At 45.0% G+C, this 21426-nt stretch overlaps 1 protein-coding gene across 1 annotated transcript; it reads left to right on the top strand.

The window, feature by feature from the left end:
* The first annotated feature begins 1969 nt into the window (after positions 1–1969).
* Positions 1970–11046, top strand: COMMD9 (COMM domain containing 9). The gene is made up of 6 exons (XM_006908036.3): positions 1970–2091; positions 5215–5340; positions 7150–7289; positions 8196–8230; positions 9091–9194; positions 10227–11046. Exons 1-6 carry the CDS (start codon positions 2041–2043, stop codon positions 10365–10367), a joined length of 597 nt encoding a protein of 198 aa, XP_006908098.1. The 5' UTR covers positions 1970–2040; the 3' UTR covers positions 10368–11046.
* Positions 11047–21426: the final 10380 nt, after the last annotated feature.

Here is a 21426-nt window from a genome sequence, read left to right as displayed (position 1 = left end):
CAGCTTTATTGTCTCCATGTATTCGTTATTATTGCTATGTAAAAAACTTACCTCAAAACTTAGTAGCTTAAAACAGCAAACATTTATAATCATATCGTTTTTGAAGGCCAGAAATCCAGTGGCTTAGCTAGGTGGTTCTGGCTCAGAGTCTTGCAGGAAGTTGTAGTCAAGATGTTGGTCAAGGCTACTGTCATCTCAAGGCTCTACCAGGGCTGGAGAATCTGCTTCTAAACTCAGTAATGAGGTCGGTTGTTGCAGGCCTTAGTTTCTTGCTGGCTTTTGGCTGGTGGCTTCAGTTCTTCACCACATGGACCTCTCCAAGAAAGCAACATGGCAGCTTGCCTTCCCCAGAGCAAGAGATTTAAGAGAAAGAGAGCAGGCAAACTAGAGAGAACCAGGAGCTGCAGTCTTTTATAACTAATCTCAGTAGCAACATACCATCACTTCTGTCATCTGCGATTGGTCACACAGAACAATCCTAGAACAATGTGAGTGTGAATACCACAAGGCAGGGATCATTGGGGGCCATCTTGAAGGCTGGTGACCACACTGCCTATCTTTCTAAAGTAAGACAAGAAGGCACAGTCTTATAAATAATAAAACAGTGTCCCTGCAAAAAATACATACATACATACATACATACATACATACATACATACATACATATATGTCACAGAAATTAGCCTTAGCCTCACCATTTTTTGGATGTTGCTCTTTATTTAACCAACATTCAATTCACTAGACGTACAGGGCTGGCCCCTATCTATGAATACAGGGAGGAATTAAACCTAGAGTTTACAGTGGCTTGTGGCAGAAAACAAGAATCAAGCCATGTGGATCCCTGGAGAAGAGTAGAAGGAGAGAAGAAAGAGAGGTGGACTTAGGACTCCGTGACAATGTCCTAAAATCTTCTAGTCCAGGTATGGGTTCATCCTCAGACAACCTGGGTTTATTTTCCTGAGCCTGGACAACACCCTCACAGAAAACAGGAGAGAGAGAAGGAGGAAGGGGAAGAATAGATGGCAGAGGAACAAATGGCCTTAGCAGCTTACCAATTTCTGGAATTTCACAATTAGACATTCTTTCTTTGGCTTGACATTATCAGAATCTGTTTTGAGCCAAATTTTGCTAAGAAAGTGGGGGTGGGAAAAGAAAGAGCCAACCAGATACTAAAGATGGATAAGGAAAATGCCAGAGGCTGTGGGTTGGGATGCAGAAGAGACATGTGGTTCTGTAAAAACTAAATTCACCAACTCCACAAATTCAGTCTGTTTCGAGGTGGCACCTCTGAGCCCTGGGCAAATCAGAGTCCTGTACTGCCCCTTCAAAACCACTCCTCACATTCGCTATAACTACTTTGTTGAATAAATGAATTAAACATTTCCACGAACCACTTCCGCAATAGGTGTAATAGGAACCTAGTAGGTAATATCTTTCATTTAATCTCTCCCTACCCTTCTCTGCCAGACATTTCCTCGCCTGCCTTTCAGAAGAGATCTCCTCTAGGACTACAGAAAAAGTCACTAAAAACCCTAAGTGATTCACTTTCCCCATCTGGATAAGGCAAATAATACAAGCTCCTACCTACCTCATACGGAGGGAAACTATACACGTGAAAGCAATTTTACATCCTGCCAGTTGGGGTGGAGGGAATAAATTCCAAGAATTCCGATATGCACAGCCTCATTTTAATTCCAAGGCGTCTGTCAAAGCAGGCGCATTCCTTAAATCAGGCAGCCCATCCAACTGGGTCAAGGGAAAATCAGTTTCCCCTGATCTGGTAAGTAAACAAGGTAAGTCATTTCCTCTCCATGAAAACCATCCCTCGCTCGTGTCCTCCCAATCCCACCGCCTGAGTGTCGCCTGGCTGAGCCATCCAGCCTTCTCGCCCTACTTGGCTCCTCCCCGCATCCCGCCATGCCACAAGACGGGCAGCTCCCGCTACCCAGAAGGACTACGTCCCCCTGCATGCCTTGCGGCAGCCGTCGTGGCCACGTGACCGCGCTTCACTCAGTGTGGCGGTCACATGACCCGGGGAAGATGGCTGCGTTAACAGCAGAAAACTTTGCAGCACTCCAGAGCTTGCTGAAGGTAAATTGGGAGGGCGGAGACGGCGTGAGCCGGGACTTTGTCCCCAACATTTTAGACGGAACAGGAATTGGAATAAACGGACCTTGATTTGGAGCCACGAATCTGCCGCTGTCTTTCCGTGTGGCCCCAGGCAAATCATTCGCCTTTCTGAGTTTTTTAAAGCAGGAACAAAATTAATACCACCGTGCCCTAACAGAATGGCGGGGAAACAAATAAGATAATGGTCGTGAAGGCGCTGTACGAATGCCTCTTGCTAATAGTCTCTGCGGCTATCTTTCGGGATCGGTGCATTGGGGTGGTAATTGCTAGGTCCTCGTGGCCAGTTCCGATTTCATCCAGCAGCCGCTCAGCCCTCGGTAGTTTGAGAAATTATCTCCTCTTCGTGCGCCAAGCCTCCTGAGTAAAGTGTTCGTGCTTTGTTCTCCCGAGTCCCGGGTTTCTGTACTTGATTTGACCTATTGAAGGGCGAAAACACTCCTGATAATCATTTGAAAGATTGTGAGGTTGAAAGGGACGTACTTCATAGGGTTTTGTAAGGATCAAATGAAACGATGGATTGGAATTATCTGCTTAATTTCTGACTTCCCCTGTAGAAGGGGCGGCTTTAGCTTCCTTCGTGGAACTTGTTACTGGCTAACATTATGCGTCTATTTACCTGTCTTTCTTTTTCAAGAATGTAAGATCCATAAGGAATTTTTTTTTTTTAACACCAGAGGAAGAGGATTGAGTTAATTACACTCAGCAGTTGTGTATGGCACACTTTATCATTCATGGCGCGACATTCATCGTTGGTCCATGCATGCATGATCCCTCTGTTGTTTTAACCACCTCTCCAGTGTTCACTCGTATTCTCCATCCCTAAAGGCATCTATGTTATACACAAATGTATCCCCAAGAAGTGTACCCCCCATACCTGGCACACAGCATGTGCTTAATAAATAGCTGTTAGATGACTTAATGAATGAAGTACTAAAGCTGGGACTTAACCTAGAGCTCTCAGCTCCCAGCCTAGTGACTTTTCACCCTCATTGTGGCTCCTGTTACCCATTTACCCGGCACGTCTATTCGTGGTATGGACTTTTTAAATTGTTAATTGATAACACATACAAAAATGCACAAATCATAAGTGCATAGTTAATGATTCATTACACACCATGCAGCCACCACAGTAGTCAAAAAACAAAACATTGCAGGTACCCCAGAAGTCCGTCTATTGCTCTATTACTTACCCCACTCTCCTACCTAATGGTAACCACTATCCTTACTTCTAACACCATCAATTTAGTATTGCCCATGTTTGAACTTCACGTAAGTGGAATAAGACTGCTATTTTTTGTGCGTCTGAGTTCTTTTGCTTGCCATTATGTAGCAACAGTTCATTATGTAATGTCCATCTCTGGTAATTTTCTTTGCTGTGGAATAGTCTTTATCTGATATTAATGTAACCACTCTTGTTTTCCCTTGATTATTGTTTGCACGATATATTCTGTTCCATCCTTTTACTTTTAACCTATCTCTATTATTATATTTGAAGGGGGCTTCTTGTAGACAGCATTTGAATGAGTCATATTTTTTAATCCACTCTGCCAATTTCTGTCTTTTAATTGATGTATTTAGGCCATTTACAACTAATATAATTATTGATGTGTTAGGGCTTAAGTGTGCCATTTTATTTTTTATTTTCTGTCAGTTCTCTTTTTTGTTTGTTTCTTTTTACTTTTCCTGCGGGTTATTTGAACATTTTTTTTTTAGAATTCTATTTTGATTTATCCATAGTCTTTTAAAATGCATTGCTTTTAATAAACTTTTTAGTGATTGCTCTAGTTATTCCATTGATATACATAGCTTGTCACAGTCTATCAGTCTCTCTCATTTACCAGTTAAAGTACAGAAGTTTTACCTCCCTTTATGTCCCTTTACCTTCCCTCATTTATAATATAATTGTCTAAAATATTTCCCCTACATAGATTTAGAGCCATATCAGACAGTGATATAATTTTTTCTGCAACTTTCAAATAGAATTTAGAAACTCAAGAGATAGAAAGCCTATTGTATTTACCCATATTTTTGCTTCTCATGTTCTTTCTTCTTGATATGCCAAGATTTTTAATTTGTTTCCTTTTTGTTAAGAGAACTTCTTTTAGCTATTCTTTTAAGGTAGGTCTTGTGACAGATTTTCTTAATTTTTATCTAAGAATGTCTTGATTTCCTCTTCATTCCTGAAGGATACTTTTGTTGTGTGTAGGATTCCAGTTTGACAGTTCTTTCCTTTTAGCACCTGAAAAATATCATGCCGCTTCCTTTTTGCCTCCGTGGTTTCCGATGTGAAATTTGCTGTCATTCTAATTGTTTTTCCCTTATGGATAAGATTATCGTTTCTCTCCTGCTTTCAAGACATTTTTCTTGAAATATTTTTTTTCTTGAAGATTTTTTTTTCTTTTCACAATTAGCCTCTACTACCACTTGTTACTCCCTGGCATGGAGTTTCCTGCTTGCTCTCAGCTCCCTACTTGGTCTCAGCTCCATACTTGGCCTTCTCTGACACCACTTCAGCAGGGGTGTTGAAACACCTTGTTATAGCCTCACAGGGGTGGAAGTCTAGGCTCCCCACTCAGCCTTTGCTGGCATGAGTGAGGATGGGACCATAGTTCTTTCTGTGGCATTTGGCTGGAGTAGAACAGTTACTGTCTAAGGTTCTCTGTTTTGCTAGGCTGCCCCTTTCTTAGTCCTTTGGCTGGGGAGAGCAGGTATTTGTTGGAGCTTTTTTCTTTCTGCACCCATAGGAATTCTGGGTTTCCCACTCTTTCAGCTCAAAGTCTGTATATATCAACAAAAAGAAAACCCAGGGAACTCACCACCATGGCATTCCTTGGTGGTAAGGTCCGCAGTCTGTCTTCTCCCCCTTCCCAGAGTTGTCTTAGGGTTGTTTTCTATCTAGTGCCCACGGATGCTAGTTATGCCTAACAGTTATACTTCATTTTTCCAGAAATGGAAGTGTGTTTTAAATCTTGAGTCTAAAGGTGTTACACCACTACTGAGATAATATTATGTTCTAAAACACGTATTTTTTAGTGTCTGTTTGTTTTTTTGTTTTTTGTTTTCCATCTGTGAATTAATTTACAGGCCTCCTCAAAAGATGTTGTCAGACAGCTATGCCAAGAGAGCTTTTCCACTTCAGCCCTTGGCTCGAAAAAACTCTTGGATATTACGTGTTCCAGCTTGTCTGTGACCCAGGAGGAGGCAGAGCAAGTAAGTGTGGCCTTTGGCTACTGAATTGTCAACTCGTTAGTCTCTTTCTTGACCTCCCAATCATTGCTATGTCCAAGGAAATGTTTGTCCTGAAATATCTATTGATGTAGCAAACTTAATATAGATTTTTTAAAAATGTTAGTGAAGTTAAAAACTGTTATCTTTGAACCTTCACTTCCTGTGGTAAATGTGGCACAGATGGGAGAACTGTACTGAGAATCAGAGCTCCTGACCATTTCCTTTTCAGACTTGTTACCTAGACAGTGTGACCAAAAGCCATCCTTTTCATGATTTCCTTTCCCAGCCTGTAACTTGCTGATGCTGATAAATTGTCAGACTTTTGAGGGATCACTGGACAGAAGCTCCAAGGCCCACATGTCAGGGAGGATGTGCCTCTGGACTTCACCTGATCTCAGCTAATGGCCTAAAGGAAGAGTAAAGTGACTCAAGTTATGTAGCACTCATAGCCTTACGTTCCCAGGGCTAATGTTTCTAAAACAGGATTTCATCCAAACTGGCTTATCCTGCTGCTTTTGCTGCTGCTATTATTATTATTATTATTATTATTATTATTATTATTATTATTAATCTGGAACTTTGTTCATTAAAGTCAGCTGTAGAAGAGTAAAAGGCAGAAGTAAGATAATGAAAGTGAGTTGGAGACTTATTTTGAGGTCCCCAAAAGTAGACCCTGAGGCAAAGAGTTGGGTGCAGGCAGTTACTTGGGAGGTGATTCTAGAAAATACAAAGGGGTGAGTGGAGAAAATCAAACGGGGAAGAACGCCAGGCTGATAAAAGGGTGTGTCAATGAGCAGTTACTGCTGTGGGCAACTGGGGCTCAGTCTTGGGATCCTGTAAAAAACCATGTGGAACACACCCCAGAATTTTCCCCTGGAGGGCAGAGAGGTTAGGGCATTTATCCACTGACTTGCACCTCTTGGTGGAGGATTAACATGCCCTCATCTCTGAGTTGTACCTGTCTGCAGCTGAGCAGCCTCAGATGGCGTCAGAGAAAGCCTAAAGCAGAGACAGTTGCCTTGGGAGTGTCTTAAGTTCAGCTGAGCATTGTTATGTTTACAAGACAACCGTAGCCACACTTGGCTGCACATTTCACTTGGAAGGATGCAGAGTGGAACACAGCTCCTATCAGGGCTACAGTCAGGCACTGCTCTTCCACAGCGGGGGTTCTAAACAGCCAGTCTGGAGCTGTTCATTCTTTGTCCTCCCAGGTGACAGCCTAGGGGCAGGGTCATGACATTTCTACCACTTTGGATTCAACACTCAAAACCCACAGGAGCCAGTAGCTCTGGGAGCAGTGCAGTAAGCACAGTTTCAGGTTCTGGCAAGGAGCATGCAGCTATACTCAGAGGGGCTCAAAGCTGAGGGCCCCCCGGGTGTCTCTGCAGTCCTCCCAGTCCAGAGGCAGTGGACCAGTGCAGTGTTGCCTAGTTACAACTGACTTTCTACTTCTCTCAGGTTACCAGGGGAACAGGCTAGAAAGTTAACTGAAGGTCAGCTTCTGTGCAGAAGGAAAGGGGATTTATTAACTCTTTACCTGTAAGCAAAGTGTCTGGCAAGTTGCCAACTTCCTGTGTCAGGCAGCTGCATCTGTCCCCTAAAGCAGTAGGTGAATTTAGAGGTCGGCCGAGGCACATGGGCATCAGTATCTGTGACAGAGGCCTCAGGACTCATGGGACTCAGTTGAATGACTCTGGCAGTGTATGGCAGACAGGGGCATAGAGCCTTGCTCTCTGTCCTCTGTCTCCTGCTTGCTTCTCCTCACCGCCCTTGTCCCCATCTTTCTTGCAGCTGCTCCAGGCTCTGCACCGCCTTACCAGGCTAGCAGCGTTCCGTGACCTGTCCTCCGCTGAGGCGATTCTAGCTCTCTTTCCTGAAAATTTCCACCAAAACCTCAAAAACCTGTTGACAAAAATCATCCTAGAACACATGTAAGTGCTCATCTCTTGAGAGTTCCTTATAATGCTTATATTTTTTGTTTCTGTTTTAGAAATAATATGTTCATTCTTGAAAAGCAAACAAAAAGAAAACCATAATCCTATCACCCAGAGGATTAGCAGTATTTGTTCCTTCATGGAGAGCCTTTCGGGACTTGTTTATTTTTTTCATTTACACACATAGAGGTTGGTGTTTTGTTTTTAACACAACGGGATCATGCCATTTTACAACTTCCTTGTTTTCTCTTGACAGTATTAACATTAATGATATATTATGCCAGTAAATATTTACCTTCAATATCATTTTTAATGGCTAAACATTTTTCATTATAGGAGGAAATTCTGTATAATTTAATTAAGAGATTTCCAAGTGTTGGACATTTAGGCCATTGGCAATTTTTATTTCAGTGAACGATTTATCATGGAAACTTTGCTCGTATACTTAATTGTTTCCTTACTGGATTAAAGACGAGGCTTTACCTTTATTTTATCAAGTTGGCCATCAGATTGCACCAACTATTTTGGCCTGTTTGGGTGTGTTTTGCATAAGATGCAATGCGTTGTGTAGTAAATGCTCATTGAAAAGAGTAGCTTGACCTTTTCTTTGTTTTGTCTTTGAAAATGGTAGCACAATATGGTTACAATGCATTAAGCCTGTTCTTTTTTTTACCTAAGCTGTGAAAGCTAACAACACTTATGCCCTTAACATCACTGATCTTTACCAAACGAACAAAAAGCTGCTCATTGGAGCAAGGCGTTTCTGTGATCCTTTCAGGAGGTGATTACAGGGTTGGAGATCACAGAGAGGCGGAGGCCCAAACCCATGGGCCTCTCTCTATCAGAAGACTCAATTCTCATCCCTTTTCCATGATTTTTTTCTCATCTTTCCCTCCTAAACAGATCTACTTGGAGAACTGAAGCCCAGGCAAATCTGAGTGAGTACCAGGAAATCTGCCTTTTCCTCTTGACCTCTTCTTCCCAGCTCCAGCTCTAAATCTGCCAGGTGGCCAGAGTTTTTAAGCAAAAATCAAAAATGAATTAACCTAATCCCAAACCAAATTGTGTGTATTGTTGTTTTTTTTTTTTAAATTCTACCTTCAAAACCCTTTTCTGGTTATAAATGTAATATAATATACGCATGTTGTTAGAAAAAAAATAAACATATTCAAACCAGAAAGTGAAATACTTAAAATATTTCCATTAGGGAAAAAAACATAATTGAAATTAGTTTGAAAGATTGAATAAAAGTGGATGTTTAATAAATGGTCACAAAACTTACTCTGAGCCAGTCACTGTCAAAGAATTCTACCTGCATTGATTCATTTAGTCCTCCCAACAACCCTGGGAGCTCGGCCAAGATTGTCTCCATTTTAGAGATGAGGAAACGGGCTCAAAGGTTAGACAAGTGATAGAACCCATCTTTAAGGCAAGTCTGTCTCAACCACAAGCTCTTTCCACTATTGCTGAAGCTTCACATTTTCTAAGACTTAGGCCATAACCTCATGTTTTCTGCCTTGTGTCATTTTTCATTCCTCCTGACATCTGGAGGGTTGGGAGTTAAAGCAGAAGCCTGGAGATGCTGCCCACCATGAGTCATTACTAAGCGCACGTGTCATGGAGTGCACACGGCATGACTTGCTAGGGGTCTTGGACCCCGTCTGTCTGTCTCCCTCAGAGACTTGCTGTGTGGATCAAATGTATTACATATGTATATCCCTTAGAGCTGCCTGCCACAGCGTAAAGGCTAGATAAATGTGGGAGGCGTGAGCTCTGAGCTGAGCTGTCCCTTCTACAGTCTCTCTGCCACGCCTGGTCGACCTGGACTGGAGAGTGGACATCAAAACTGCCTCAGACAGCATCAGCCGCATGGCCGTCCCCACCTGCCTGCTCCAGATGAAGGTACGTCCACTGTCATCCTCACTAGAAGGAAAGAAGGGGCAGCAAAGATATCAGTTTCCAAAGTTTAGAGATCTCTGACCCCATAAATAAAAAATATTAAGCACCCACCCAAATGCAGTATTTATTTACAAAGCGTGTGTACTACTGTATTAACATATTATAGGCATAATAAAATCTCTACCACAAGTAGAGATTTTAAAGTAAGACAAACACAAAACATACATTTTTAAAATAATTTGCTGATACCTAAAGGTTATGTTATACAGCTACAAGAAAGTTCAGCTTTCACAATAAGAGTATGCATTCAGATTTCAAATCACTTTCTTGATAATTTTGGTATGCTTTAGCCAACTTCTTGTCCAGGACGATTAGGCCATCCCTGCTTGTAACATGGCTGATCGGGCGCTCCTAATAGCAGTTGGAGAAGAGTCAGTTATTTTCTTGTTCTCACACTCTCGCTTCGTTGGTGTTATCTTCACAGTTCTTTCTGGAATCTTTTTTGGTCACATATCCATTTTAAGGGTCTGTTTAGCTAAAACTAGATAATGTAATGCTGTGCTTACTTAACCTAGAAACTCAAACACCTATGAGAAAACCAAACCGTAGGGTGCCTCTGACAACTTTTTAAATATTAGTGAAGTTTGCTTTTTAAAAAAGATACAAATATAAATAGACAATATAATATTTTTCCTGCATCCCAATGGATTCTTAAGTACCCCTAGAGCCTAGTGCATAAATTACCAATATAAACCCATGTAATGTTTTCTCACTAAAGTGTTGAGTCGGAGGTGTGAGTGAACCTTGGCTTCTCTAACTCCTGCCCTAAGCGCTCCTTGCAAATGGAAACTGGCCCCAGCCTCTGAGACGTCCCCTTCCCTCACCCTCTTGCCAAATGTCTCCAAAGCTAAGATTGTCTGTAGCTCTGAGCAGAGAGCCTCTCTTCAGAAGTTCCCCAGAATGGGGTAGGGCTCATGGGTCCAGGGTTCTAGGAAGAGACGGAACTTTGATTTTGGGGCCATGTTCTCTTTTCAGATCCAGGAAGACCCCAGTCTATGTGGGGACAAACCCTCTGTCTCAGCTGTCACTGTGGAACTGAGTAAGGAAACTCTGGACACTATGTTGGATGGGCTGGGCCGCATCCGGGACCAGCTTTCTGCCGTGGCCAACAAATGAGCCCAGCCAGCTGCCGGCCCCACTGCCACACTCCGTCTGCTCGTCAGTGGTGGAGCGCCTCCCAGCACCCGGTGGGCCACTCTGTCTCAACAGCTGCACTGACAGCAGGCAGTGGGATGGCGGGGACAGAGGGAGGACTGCCATCCAGAAGGCACAGTTGGATTGGGAAGAAGCAGCCATGCCCCCACGCTGTTCTCATTTTCTCTTTCCAAAGCTGGTGAACGGAGGAGAAGCATCTATCTTTGAAAGGCTCCTGTGTGCAACTTAATTACTGCTGTGACAGTGTGGAGGGGCATTTGCTTCAGCTGCCTCTGCATCGCTGATTGGAAAATTCAGGCCCAAACTGTAGAACTTGTCTAATAAGTTCCTTTCCAGCATTAGTTCTGATTAACTCATTTCCAAACCTGGAACATGTGGAGAGAATCTGGTGGCTGATGCCAGTCACAGAAGCCAGGTAGGTCCCGCAGAACAGGGCCACTGCAGTGTGGCCTCTTGCCCTGAGTCCAGAGCCTTTCCCAGCGCCCTCCGCCTCCTGGGCCTCCTTTCAGCATAGGAAGTCTGAAATGGGGGCTAATTCCCTTCTCCATGAAGCCGGGGTCCCCTTCCTTGACATAAAGCAGCCACTCCAGGGTGAAGAAGTGGGAGTGATTGGAAATAAATGACAGTTCTGAAAACTTCATGATTCTGGTCACACTTCTCAAAGCTTCTTGTCCTTAAGTGCTGCCCATCGTTTGGAAAGATGATCCCAGTTTCCTAATTCCCAGCTAAGCCCATGACCATAGTGTGACCTGAAACCAGGCACATGGTCCTTACCACCTTCCACGTGTTTGTCATATAGCCCAAAAGAAAGCAAGATTGACAGCTTGTCACAAGAGCTATGATGAAAGCACTCTTTAGAGTCTAACAAAGTAGATCATCTCTGTCATGTGCCTGACATCACAGGGCCTTGGTGTTTGAGGCTTCCCCCCGACCCTGCGTTACCCAGATCACCGCAGCAGCAACAGCCCGCAGCCTGCTCTCTGAGCGCTTTGTTTTGGCGCCTTCGCAGGTAGTGTGTGCGGGTCAGTGGGGGAACAGATGGCGGAGAACCCCGGGTTAAGAGTACGGGCTTGGGTCAGGCGGCCGGGTTTGGAAGCCAGCTCTACTCCGTGATAAGGTTCTTGACCTCAGCCTCAATTCTCCCGTCCCCATTTTAAAAAATTAAATGGCGATAATATCTATTCTGTAGGGCTTTTGCAAAGATTAAATGACACAATGTACCTAAAAGCACTTAACACTCTTACGGCAAATATGAAGGGCTGGGTAATGCTAGCTTTGAATATTAATGGGAAGGAAAGCGGAAAGCTCTCTACATTCATTGTTTCACCTACTATAACAGTGTTACACTAGGTGAAATCTTGGTGTGACAATGCTATTATCCTCCCTTTGTCTATGAGGAAATCAGCTCATTGAGGTTAAGTCACCTGCTGGTAAATGGCCTCATTGGGACTTGGGCCCAGATTGCTCTAGCTTTCTCTGCCACAAAGACTTTTCAAGGGAGGTGGAGTTCTGTTATGTGAGCTCCATTTGGAAAATACTGGAACTGAAGGAAATGAGAAATCTGCCCACCTGGTGAGACACCAGGAAAGTCAAGAAAAAAACCCCAAGTTCCTCTGCCAGCTCCTGGAAGCTGAGCTACCTTCTCTTACAGTAGCAGTTTGTCACCCTTTTGCAGCTGTACCTGTTGAGAATCTGGTGAGAGCTCCAGACCCTTTTTGTAGGAAATAAACATTAGGTTTTTTACATTCAGTGACGAGTTCATGGACCCCGGAAGGAGACCTACTCTTCCAGGTTGAGAGCCTTGTCGTGAATTCATCCCCTTCTGTTTTTCTTCGCTCTCTACGACCCACAGGGACCTTCAAATCCCATCATCTGGGCCTCCATGGGCCTCCATAAAGAACTAACTTCAAGCAGGGAGCCTAGCATGTGTGTCTGGACAGGTGGATGTTCCTTTAGCCAGATCCACCTGAACAGAACCATCTGGGTACATGACAGAGTATTCAGTAACGGAAGTTCACTAAAATGTTTGCTGCCCTTCACCTCGCATGCTCATATAAGGGGTTTGTTTCCCACTTTTAGGGAGGACGGATTGTAGATACCATATTTCTGGTTGGCCTGATGCTACCTCAGAAAAATGTAGCTGACAGCTATTAATCGCAAGGCGAGTTCTTTCATTCAGTTCTTATAGAGTTTCCCAGTAGTACTTCGTGTAGAGAGCAGCCCTCTGCACACCGTCCTTTCCTCATGGTGCATGTGTTTGGGTGTCCCAGCTCCATCCATAAAAGGACGATGCTGGATCTCAGTGGCACCTGTGCTCCTGGCTGCCCAGCATTTTCCACCTGCCCAGCCACAGGGGTGAGCATATGGCTCAATCCTGATGGGTACGTATGTCCCACAGAGGTTGTCCTGTGATTGTACATGAGTCAAACTGAGCCAATCTGAGTATTTTCCTACAACATTTTCTGCTGGAATCAGCAGCAAAGACCAGCTCCTGCCTCTGGGCTCTGGTAGTGAAGCCAGGATGCTTGGGTCTCTCTTTCCGCCACACAGCGAAAGCCCAGCTGCAGGAGAGGCTAGCCCAGAGGAAAACGGAACTCAGAGACTGGGAAGAGAATGAGAAAGTCCAGTGTACCTGATGCCAGGCCCAATCTTCCTAGGGTATCCATCAGGATAGACCAGGTTTGTGTTTAAAATGTATCCCGGATTTGTTTTAATCAGAAATGGTAAGACACAGAGACGCAGAGATGATTTGCATGTGAAAGAAGTTTATAATCATGGATTCCTAGAAACAGGCCTGGTGTGTCACAAAGGGCCACATAGGGAAGGACTGGGTGGGCCAGGAGGCATAGAAGACAAGGGGACAGCAGGCCCAGAGCATCTATTGGGGTTTTCACAGGAGGAAATGGGCAAGGCAATGTAGGTATGTTGGGTAAGCTTAGAATTGGCTTGTTTGAATAATTTTGGCAGGCTCTGGGCTACAGGAGGGTCCCTCGTTGTTCAATACCTGCTCCTAGGGTGATCCAGAGCAGGGGGAGCATTGGCTTGGTCTGCGAGTGTTTGATAAAAGACATAGTTGGGGGAGTGGCTGGAGATTGATTGGTTTGCAATTCAAAGGCGCGCTCTCTGGGGAGTTGTTTGCTCTAACTAAGAATGAGCTGGTCCCAGGTGGGGCAGTCTCTGCAGGATCATGATCCCAAATGCCAGAGCATCAAAGATACAGAAAATATAGTCAACACAAGCTTGTGCTGCAGCAATGAACAATCCCAGGGGTGCAGTGGCTTTTAAGACAACAAAAGTTCATTTTTCCTACATGGCCAATGAAGGTTGGGGGTGGGGGCGAGTGCTCTGCTTACCACAGTTCACTAAGGGGCCCAGGATGATGGAAACTCAGTCTCAACATAGGCCTCCACAAGCATCCAGACAAGATGAGGGAATATGGCAGATGCGCCCTTGCTCTTAAAGTTTCGCCCAGAAATGACAGATAAGTCACATGGTCACACCTAAGAGGGCAGAGAACACCAATCCTACCATGTGCCAAGAAGGAAGAAAAATGGGGTATTTGCAATTAGCTCTGGTAACTATTGTCCCCCATCATCTGAACCAAAAGATTTCATTTTGCTTAGTCTAGTTTGTACATATAAATGAAAGAACTGTGAGAACATGCACTCCATCTCAGCATCTTTTCTCATGATAAATATCACCTGTGTGGCACTTGAAAGCATTTGAAATATTTTTCAGATATCGTATTGCCTCTTCACTTCAACCCCCTGAGATCAGTACAGCATCCATTCATTATTTACGTATCTTACTGAGGAGAAGTCAGAGAGGTCCAGGGCTGAGTTAAAACTTGAATCTGAGTCTTCATACTAAAAGGCTTTTGATTTCTCCATCATTGCCTCAATTCAAGGCAAAGGAAACTGGTGATTCTTCAGACAGTGAAAGTTTTCCCTTAATCTGGTGACTTTCATCTCTCCCTCGACAGTCCTGCCTCACCACTCCTGTCCGGGTCACCTTTATTCTCTTTGCCTCCCTTTTCTGCTGATTTCCAGGGCCAAAGACATTGACGTAAGAACCAGACGTTTGGGTCTTTCCCACACCAGCCAGTTGTCTAAATACAGAGTGGGCACCGCGTCCAGTAGGCATTAGTCAAGCTCTGTTTACAAATTTCCAAGAAGCGAGTCCAGTGTGGTGCAAGAGGCTCGCTCTCTGCTATTTGGTTCACTAAGCTGAGATGTTATCAGAAATGAGGGTTTCTTATTAACTTTTTTAATGTGTATTTTTATCTGGCGTTTTGAAAGTTTCTCAGTGGTTGAACACTCACAAGAACTCCAAACCTGTAACCACTGACTTCCAAATACTGATAATCCCTAAACATTCTCTTACCTGTACGATATTGACTTTGTACAACTTCCTTCTTTAGTGTTTACATTTCTGTGGTTTAATTTTCTTTTTTACAACTACTTTAACCCATTTCCCGTTTGCCCTGAGAATACTCGCCAGGGGCTCTTGCAACTGCAGCGTTTACTCATGGGTTAAACGCGAGATAACTCATGGGTTACAGTCCTAACCTTACCCCCAAAGTTTGCCACAAAATATCTCTCTTTGATTATTATTTTCACATCACTCTAGTATATTAACAGTCTTTACAAACAAATGAACATCATTCTATTTATAACATTCTGTTTTTGCTAGTGGAATTTCCATTTACAAAATATAGTAATTCTTGATCACTGAAAGTGTCAAATCCTAGAAAACGTAGCATTCCTACAAGTGATGTTAACATTGTTCTCAAACAGTAGTTAGCCGAAGATTCATTTGGTGAATCTGATTTATGTATGCATTTCTGTGACATTAGGATTAGGGACAGATTATGTTTAGAAATAACAACGAGAATAGCTTTTATATTTTATTTTCACATTGAAAACGAGTCAGATTTGATTTAGCCTCAAAGAGCACGTTTATATAAAATTAACACTGGCAGTGAGCTGCACTTTATTTTTCTAAGAGAGAAATGGGTTAAGAAAGAGAAAAGGTTTCCTGACAGTGTATCCTGTTTGGTACCAGAGGACCCCAGTCTCCCAGGAGAGAGAACTATTCTTCCTTTGAGGAAGTGTCAAGACCCCAAACATGGAAATCTGAGAAGCTGTTTCTATTAGCCCCGGGCTCTCTGGAAAGACTCCAATGGGCTTTTATGCCTCATCCGTAAATGGAGATAACCATGCAATCCACCTAGATTTAAGTAAACTACGAAGTAGACCCTTGGGCTGAAGAATAGGATGTCGTCGGCTGCTGGTATAGATGCTGCAGTAGACACGTACCACACAGTTGAAGTGTAGTACGTCCCAACAAGTTAAATGAATTGAGAGATGCTTTGGGATATCAGAGGGAACTGGGGTCTAGCTATAAATATACAGGATCTGCAGCTCAGAAGATGGCCCCTGGTTAGGATTTCAAGAATGCTGATAAAGCTCCTACTCCAGTCATTCCTTTGGCTTATTCAGCCTCTGGGAGTCGAGGTCACTGTATTAATTGGGATATCGATTTGACCACTTTAACAAAAGCCCAATTCCCGTGGATTACAGAATTTCATTTGTCTCTCAGGTAGAAAAGTCTGGGCTGGTAGAAGGTTTGAGGAGGTAGGACAGATCTGCTCCAGGAAACACTACCAGATTTTGCCCTCATCCCTGTGAGCAAAGCCTGCTCATCATTATGCTCCAAGTCTGTACCACATCCCATGGGGAAGAAGAGAGAGGAAGAGGAGAGTGTATACCAGAAGTTTCCACATATTTCCGTTCATACACCATTAGACACAATCACATGGCCTATACTTAGCTGCAAGGTAGGTTGGGAAATTCGTTCACTGCTGGGCAGTCATGTGTCTAGCCAGAACTCACAGGGTGGGGAAGTGAGGGAGACTCATTACTAAAATAAAGGAGAGAATGGATAGTGACAGAAAAATGACGAGGCTACTGACATTTATTGGTGGTTTTCCTGGGAGCGGGTTTCATGGAGGAAGAGAAGAGAACAGAAAAGCTGCCTGGGTGTGGGTGTGGGTGTGTGGTGGTGGTGGTGGAGGGTGCTTCTTGAAGATGGAGACCATGTCTCCTTAACTTGGTATCCATAGTAGCTAGCACAGTGCCTAGCACACGAAAGACTGCCCGATAAATGTTCATTTGTGTTCCACCTTCTTCCACAAACTCACACAGGGTTTGACCCTGTGTGATGGTTGAATTATATCGAATCAATTAGATGACAACCGATGGAATTAATGTTGACTTGAATTGCTCATCCTAAATCTACCTCAGCAGTGCTCCCTTTTACACTAGAAAAATTCATTCAAACACCTGCAGAGGGATCTGCAATGGCTGGGCCTGAAATTGCCAACCAGGACCATTCTGCCATCTTGTCACCAGGCTGTCTGGCCTTGACTGACTTCAGGTCTGTGACGTGGGGATGCCTGCTCATAGCAGCCTCCCAATCACACTAATTTTGCTTGAGTATAAGGGAGAAGGGATAGGAAGCCCTGGGCTGAGAGCTGGCAGGGTGGCAGTGGAGGGACAGACATTGGCACTCTGAGCTCCTGTCACTATTACAGAGTTTAGGGACCAGCATTTCCAAGAGGCCAGAGAAGTGAAGATGCTGTGTTCTCCCCACCTGCTGGAAACGGTAAGAGAGGAAAGAACAGCCCTGGGCCAGGGCAGGGAGGGCAGCACAAGCTTTCAGGTGTCCTCTCACTGGAATGTCCCTCTCAAGCCTGGCTTAAGTCTTATTCATCCTCTGGATTCAGGAGTTGCACCTTACAGAGGCCTAGGAAGTCAACTTAGCCTCTTGTCTTCTCTGCCTCGATTGTCCTGATCACTCCTCTTTCCACACTGCATCTTAGGCCATATATTTGCCTTCTTACCTCACTGTTCACCATTGTATCCCATCACCTGAGTGCACAAATAATAAGCAGCCCCGCTGGCACTGTTTTCTGCCACCAGCTGTCATGGGGGTTCTGTTCTCAGGGTTACTGCTATAAAAGAGGTCACATGTCACTTGTCATATCTTCTTTGTTGACTCAAGATTCTTATTCTCAAAATCCACAACGGAAGAAAAATGCCCGCCTGTTTCTCACTAGGGCACAGTTGGAGCTTGCCCAGTATGCCCAGCAGATGGCGCAGTTGCTCTCCTCATGGTCCCACCCTGGCCTAATGGAAAACAAAGACCAGGAGAATGGGAACGTGGGGTGGTGGGCAGGCCTCTCCTAGGACCCTGGCAAGAGGAGATGTTTCCTGCAAAGGACGCCCCCAGGTCCAGGACACCCCCAGGTCCAGGCCCCTTCATCTACAAAACTCTCCCTGCTCAGAGCCAGGGCAATGCAAGAGAGCGAGAGAGCGAGAGAGAGAGAGAGAAATGGTGGGTACCAGAAATCCCACCACAGGGGCCCATTACATACAACTCTTTCGAATAAGTTTTTATGAGTAGCAACCACACAAGACCAGGGGCTCAGCCTGCAGGGACTTTGTACTGTGTAACTTTCTAGCCATACTGTTAAATGACAAAAATTCAACTGGGTAAATATTAAAGACCTAATTGGCTTTGTTGAAGGATTCATGAATCCCACAGCATCCCATTTAGCAAGTAGAAGGGAACTTTAAAGGGCTACGGGAAAGGAAAGGCTTTTAAAGGCAGGACAAGAAAGTCATGAACAAAAAAAAAAGGATTATTTCAGGCAAGGTCACCTCTTTTTGGGGAACAAGAAAGGTCTATTAGGAGAATTACCTCATCGTCTTTTGGGGGACGGAAAGCCCCGTGTGGCAGACTGCCTCACTGATGCTGAGCGAAAATTCCAGACTGACCCGTTAAGGCTACGTTCCTGGGGGGAGCGGTAACTGTAATTAGGTCGGGTATTAAGTTTTGATTTGGTGTTGTGGGCTTAGCCCAGGTGATTCCATCTGGGCCTGTTGCTTCCTTTTAACAACACCTCGGGCAGGTGGTAGAGTGAGGATTCAAATTCAGGTCAGTTTGGAGCCAAGTCTCAGTTTCTTCATCTCTAAGAAAGAGAGATTAAGTTTAATTTTTCCTGACAACACAGCTTGGAAGGAATTAGTTATACATGAGGGTGTCTGATAAATGGTTGGTTAAACTTCAAACACGTGCAGATGCCTCTGCTGGGGCAGGAGCTTTCGCAGGTCAGAAGACTCATCAATCCTCTTCTGAGAGCAGGTTGGATGTGACGGGTGAGGGGGGGGAGGAGCCCTTGTTATTTCTCATTGTGATTCTTCCAAAGGCCTCCTGAATGGTTTCCCCGCCTCCAGGCTTGCCATCCTCTCTCCTTGCCTCCCATCCTTCCTCCTCTTCCTAAATGGAAATCAAATGCCATTCCCATGCCTAAAATACTTAAATGGCTCCTCAGTGCTCTCAGAATAAAGGCCAGACTCAGAAAAATGTCATTCGGGGTTCTTGGCAACCTGATTTTTCTCTACATTTTAGTCTCATGAAACAAGGTTCAAGAAATGGAGTTAAATCCTAATAACCAGTGTGAGGTCCAGGGGCTGGAGGGAGTAGGTCCTGGATGATGATGCTGGGCAGCTCCAGGCACCAAGGACAGAAGTGGGGACAGGATGAGGAAGAAAGCCGCGAGAGGGTTTGATGGTCAGCATTGCCGAGTGGTTGATCTGCCTTTTCTCAAGGACAGACACTGGGTGTTGCTCCTCATTTTTTTCCCAGCACCTGGGACATTGCTTCCTATTGGTAGACGCTCAGTCAGTATTTGTTGAATGTGTGCAGGTGTGAATGAATGAATGAGCGAATGGATGGATGGATGGATGGATGGATGGATGGATGGATGGATGAATGAATGAGCGAATGTCCTGACAGGGTCCAGAGTTGACAGATTGGTGCCAGCCACAACCTTTTGCCTGTGAAGGGATGTACCTCCTTCTCCCTCCGTTCTGCCTTGGCTAATCTCTGAGCTAGAGGGGGCTCTGCTGGAGGACAGTGAGGCCCAGGAGAAGAGAGCTTGTCTCAGCTGCGCAGCCTGGGACCCAGCTCTAGGGAGAAGTGACGGTGGCGTTAAGGCTGGAAATTCCAGAGCCTCTCAAGCCCATGGTCTCTCTGAATGCTCCATCCTAAGCCTCCCAGGAAGGTCGCCCTGAATGCAGAGGGTCACCTTGCCTTTCCCCTGTGAACCCCTTGGCTGCCTGGCCATCTGTTTTCCAGAATGGCCTTCTCCCTGGCACAGATGGTGCCCATCCAGTGCTCCTTCCCCCACGTCGACAGATGGCTGCGGAAGATGCCACATCGCTGCGGCCTCTGTCTGGTCTCCCTCGTGACTCTATTTTCCACACCACTCGCTTCCACTCCTCTCCAGGCGGTGGTTTCACTTCAAGTTCCTTTTTTTTTTCTGGTTGGCCTGCTCAGCCACCTCGCAGACAAAAATCCATAGTGTTTGGAGAGGCAGAAAGCTCGTCTGTTTTTCCGCTTGTTTAGCAGGGTTGTCGGTTTTCCTGCTGTCCCCACGGTCACCGCCCGAGGCCACCCTCCTCAGAATCTTTCACCTGGAATACCGGATCAGCCCCAAATTGGGCTCCCTGCCCTGGGCTTGTCTTCCCCTAATCCAGCTTCACAATTGCTTTCCAGAAGGTACATTCAATCTTGTTTTATCCTCCAAACCTGATCTCCCTTTCCCAGGCTTCTCCATCTCAGCAAAAAACAGCTCCAACCGGAAACGTGGGTTATGCGTCTCTGCCTCTTCCTTCTCCTGGATGCCGCCCCCAGCCTCAGCCATTCCATCTGTCAGCCAGCCCTGTTGGTTTTGTCTCGGATGTATTCCCTGGGTCTGTTTCTCTTCATCACCACACCAACTTAGTTCATGGCACCGTGATTTCTCACCCTCTCAGCATGACGACCTCTGCCTGCCCCCTGATCTCATGTCGCTGTCCTCCTTACACCGACCTTCCGTCAGTGCCAAAGTCCTCTCAGCTCTTCTTGCAGTGGGGCCTTTGCACCTGCCGATCCCCTGCTTCCTCTCTCGCCCCCACCTGGGACTCTCTTTTCCCTCGTTTTTCACAAGATCGGTTCTTACCCTTTAGGGCTCAGCTAGAAAGTCACTTACTTAGTGACTTTCGGACTACTCTCTCAAAGAAGATTCCTCCTTGTATTCTCAATCCTCAGAATCCTATTTATTTCGTTTCTCCTCCCCAATATAAAGCCTTTTTAATTTAATGAAATTTATGTGTCCACTTATTTGACTTGTTCATTGTCTGGCCCCCCTGCTGGAACGTACCGTGAGGGTGAGAAGCTCAACTGCCTTGTTCAACGCCATATACTCAGAGCAGAGTCCAGGCCTGCACAGAGGGTATGCTCAGTAAATATTTGTTAAATGAATGAAATAAACAAGTCGAAGAGCCACGTGCTTTGGTCTGTCAGTTCTTCCCCACAGGTACATCCCAAATTCCATGGGGCCCCATTACAGTTTCTTCACGACCTCACTTGAGCTCACCTTTTCTGGCTTCCTCGCCAGGCCTATGGGAGATCAATCAGAATGGAAATGGTTAAACCAGAATGGGTGCTATGGTACAGACAAGAGCACTGGCCTGCGAGGCGAAAAAAGGCCATTGGACAAATGATCTCCATGATCTTAGGCGGCGCTTCAGTTCTGTGGTGTCTAATTAAAAAAAATATATGTGTTAGTTAAAGTTGACATACACTATTATATGAGTTTCAGGTGTACAACATAGTGGTGAGGCACTTCACCTTGTGAAGTGATCACCTCAATAAGTCTAGGAACCATCTGACACCATCCAAGGATTAAACTCTGGAGCAAGAAGCCAAGGGAGCAGCTCAAGATCAAAGGGCCAGCTCTCACTTTCTTGGTGGCAGGTAGACAGGTGTGCAGAGATGGGTCCCTAGTGCTGACTCAGTCCAGGCGGCAGGCTACAGAATTCCCAAGAGGACAAGTCCTCCCGTGACAGGTCGGGTCCCCCCGACCCCGCAGAGCACAGTGCTGAGCGCATTGTATGTTCTCTCAGGGAAG

This window comes from Pteropus alecto, unplaced genomic scaffold, assembly GCF_000325575.1.
Source record: "Pteropus alecto unplaced genomic scaffold, ASM32557v1 scaffold71, whole genome shotgun sequence".
Lineage (NCBI taxonomy): Eukaryota > Metazoa > Chordata > Mammalia > Chiroptera > Pteropodidae > Pteropus > Pteropus alecto.
This window is presented reverse-complemented; position numbering and strand designations above follow the sequence as displayed.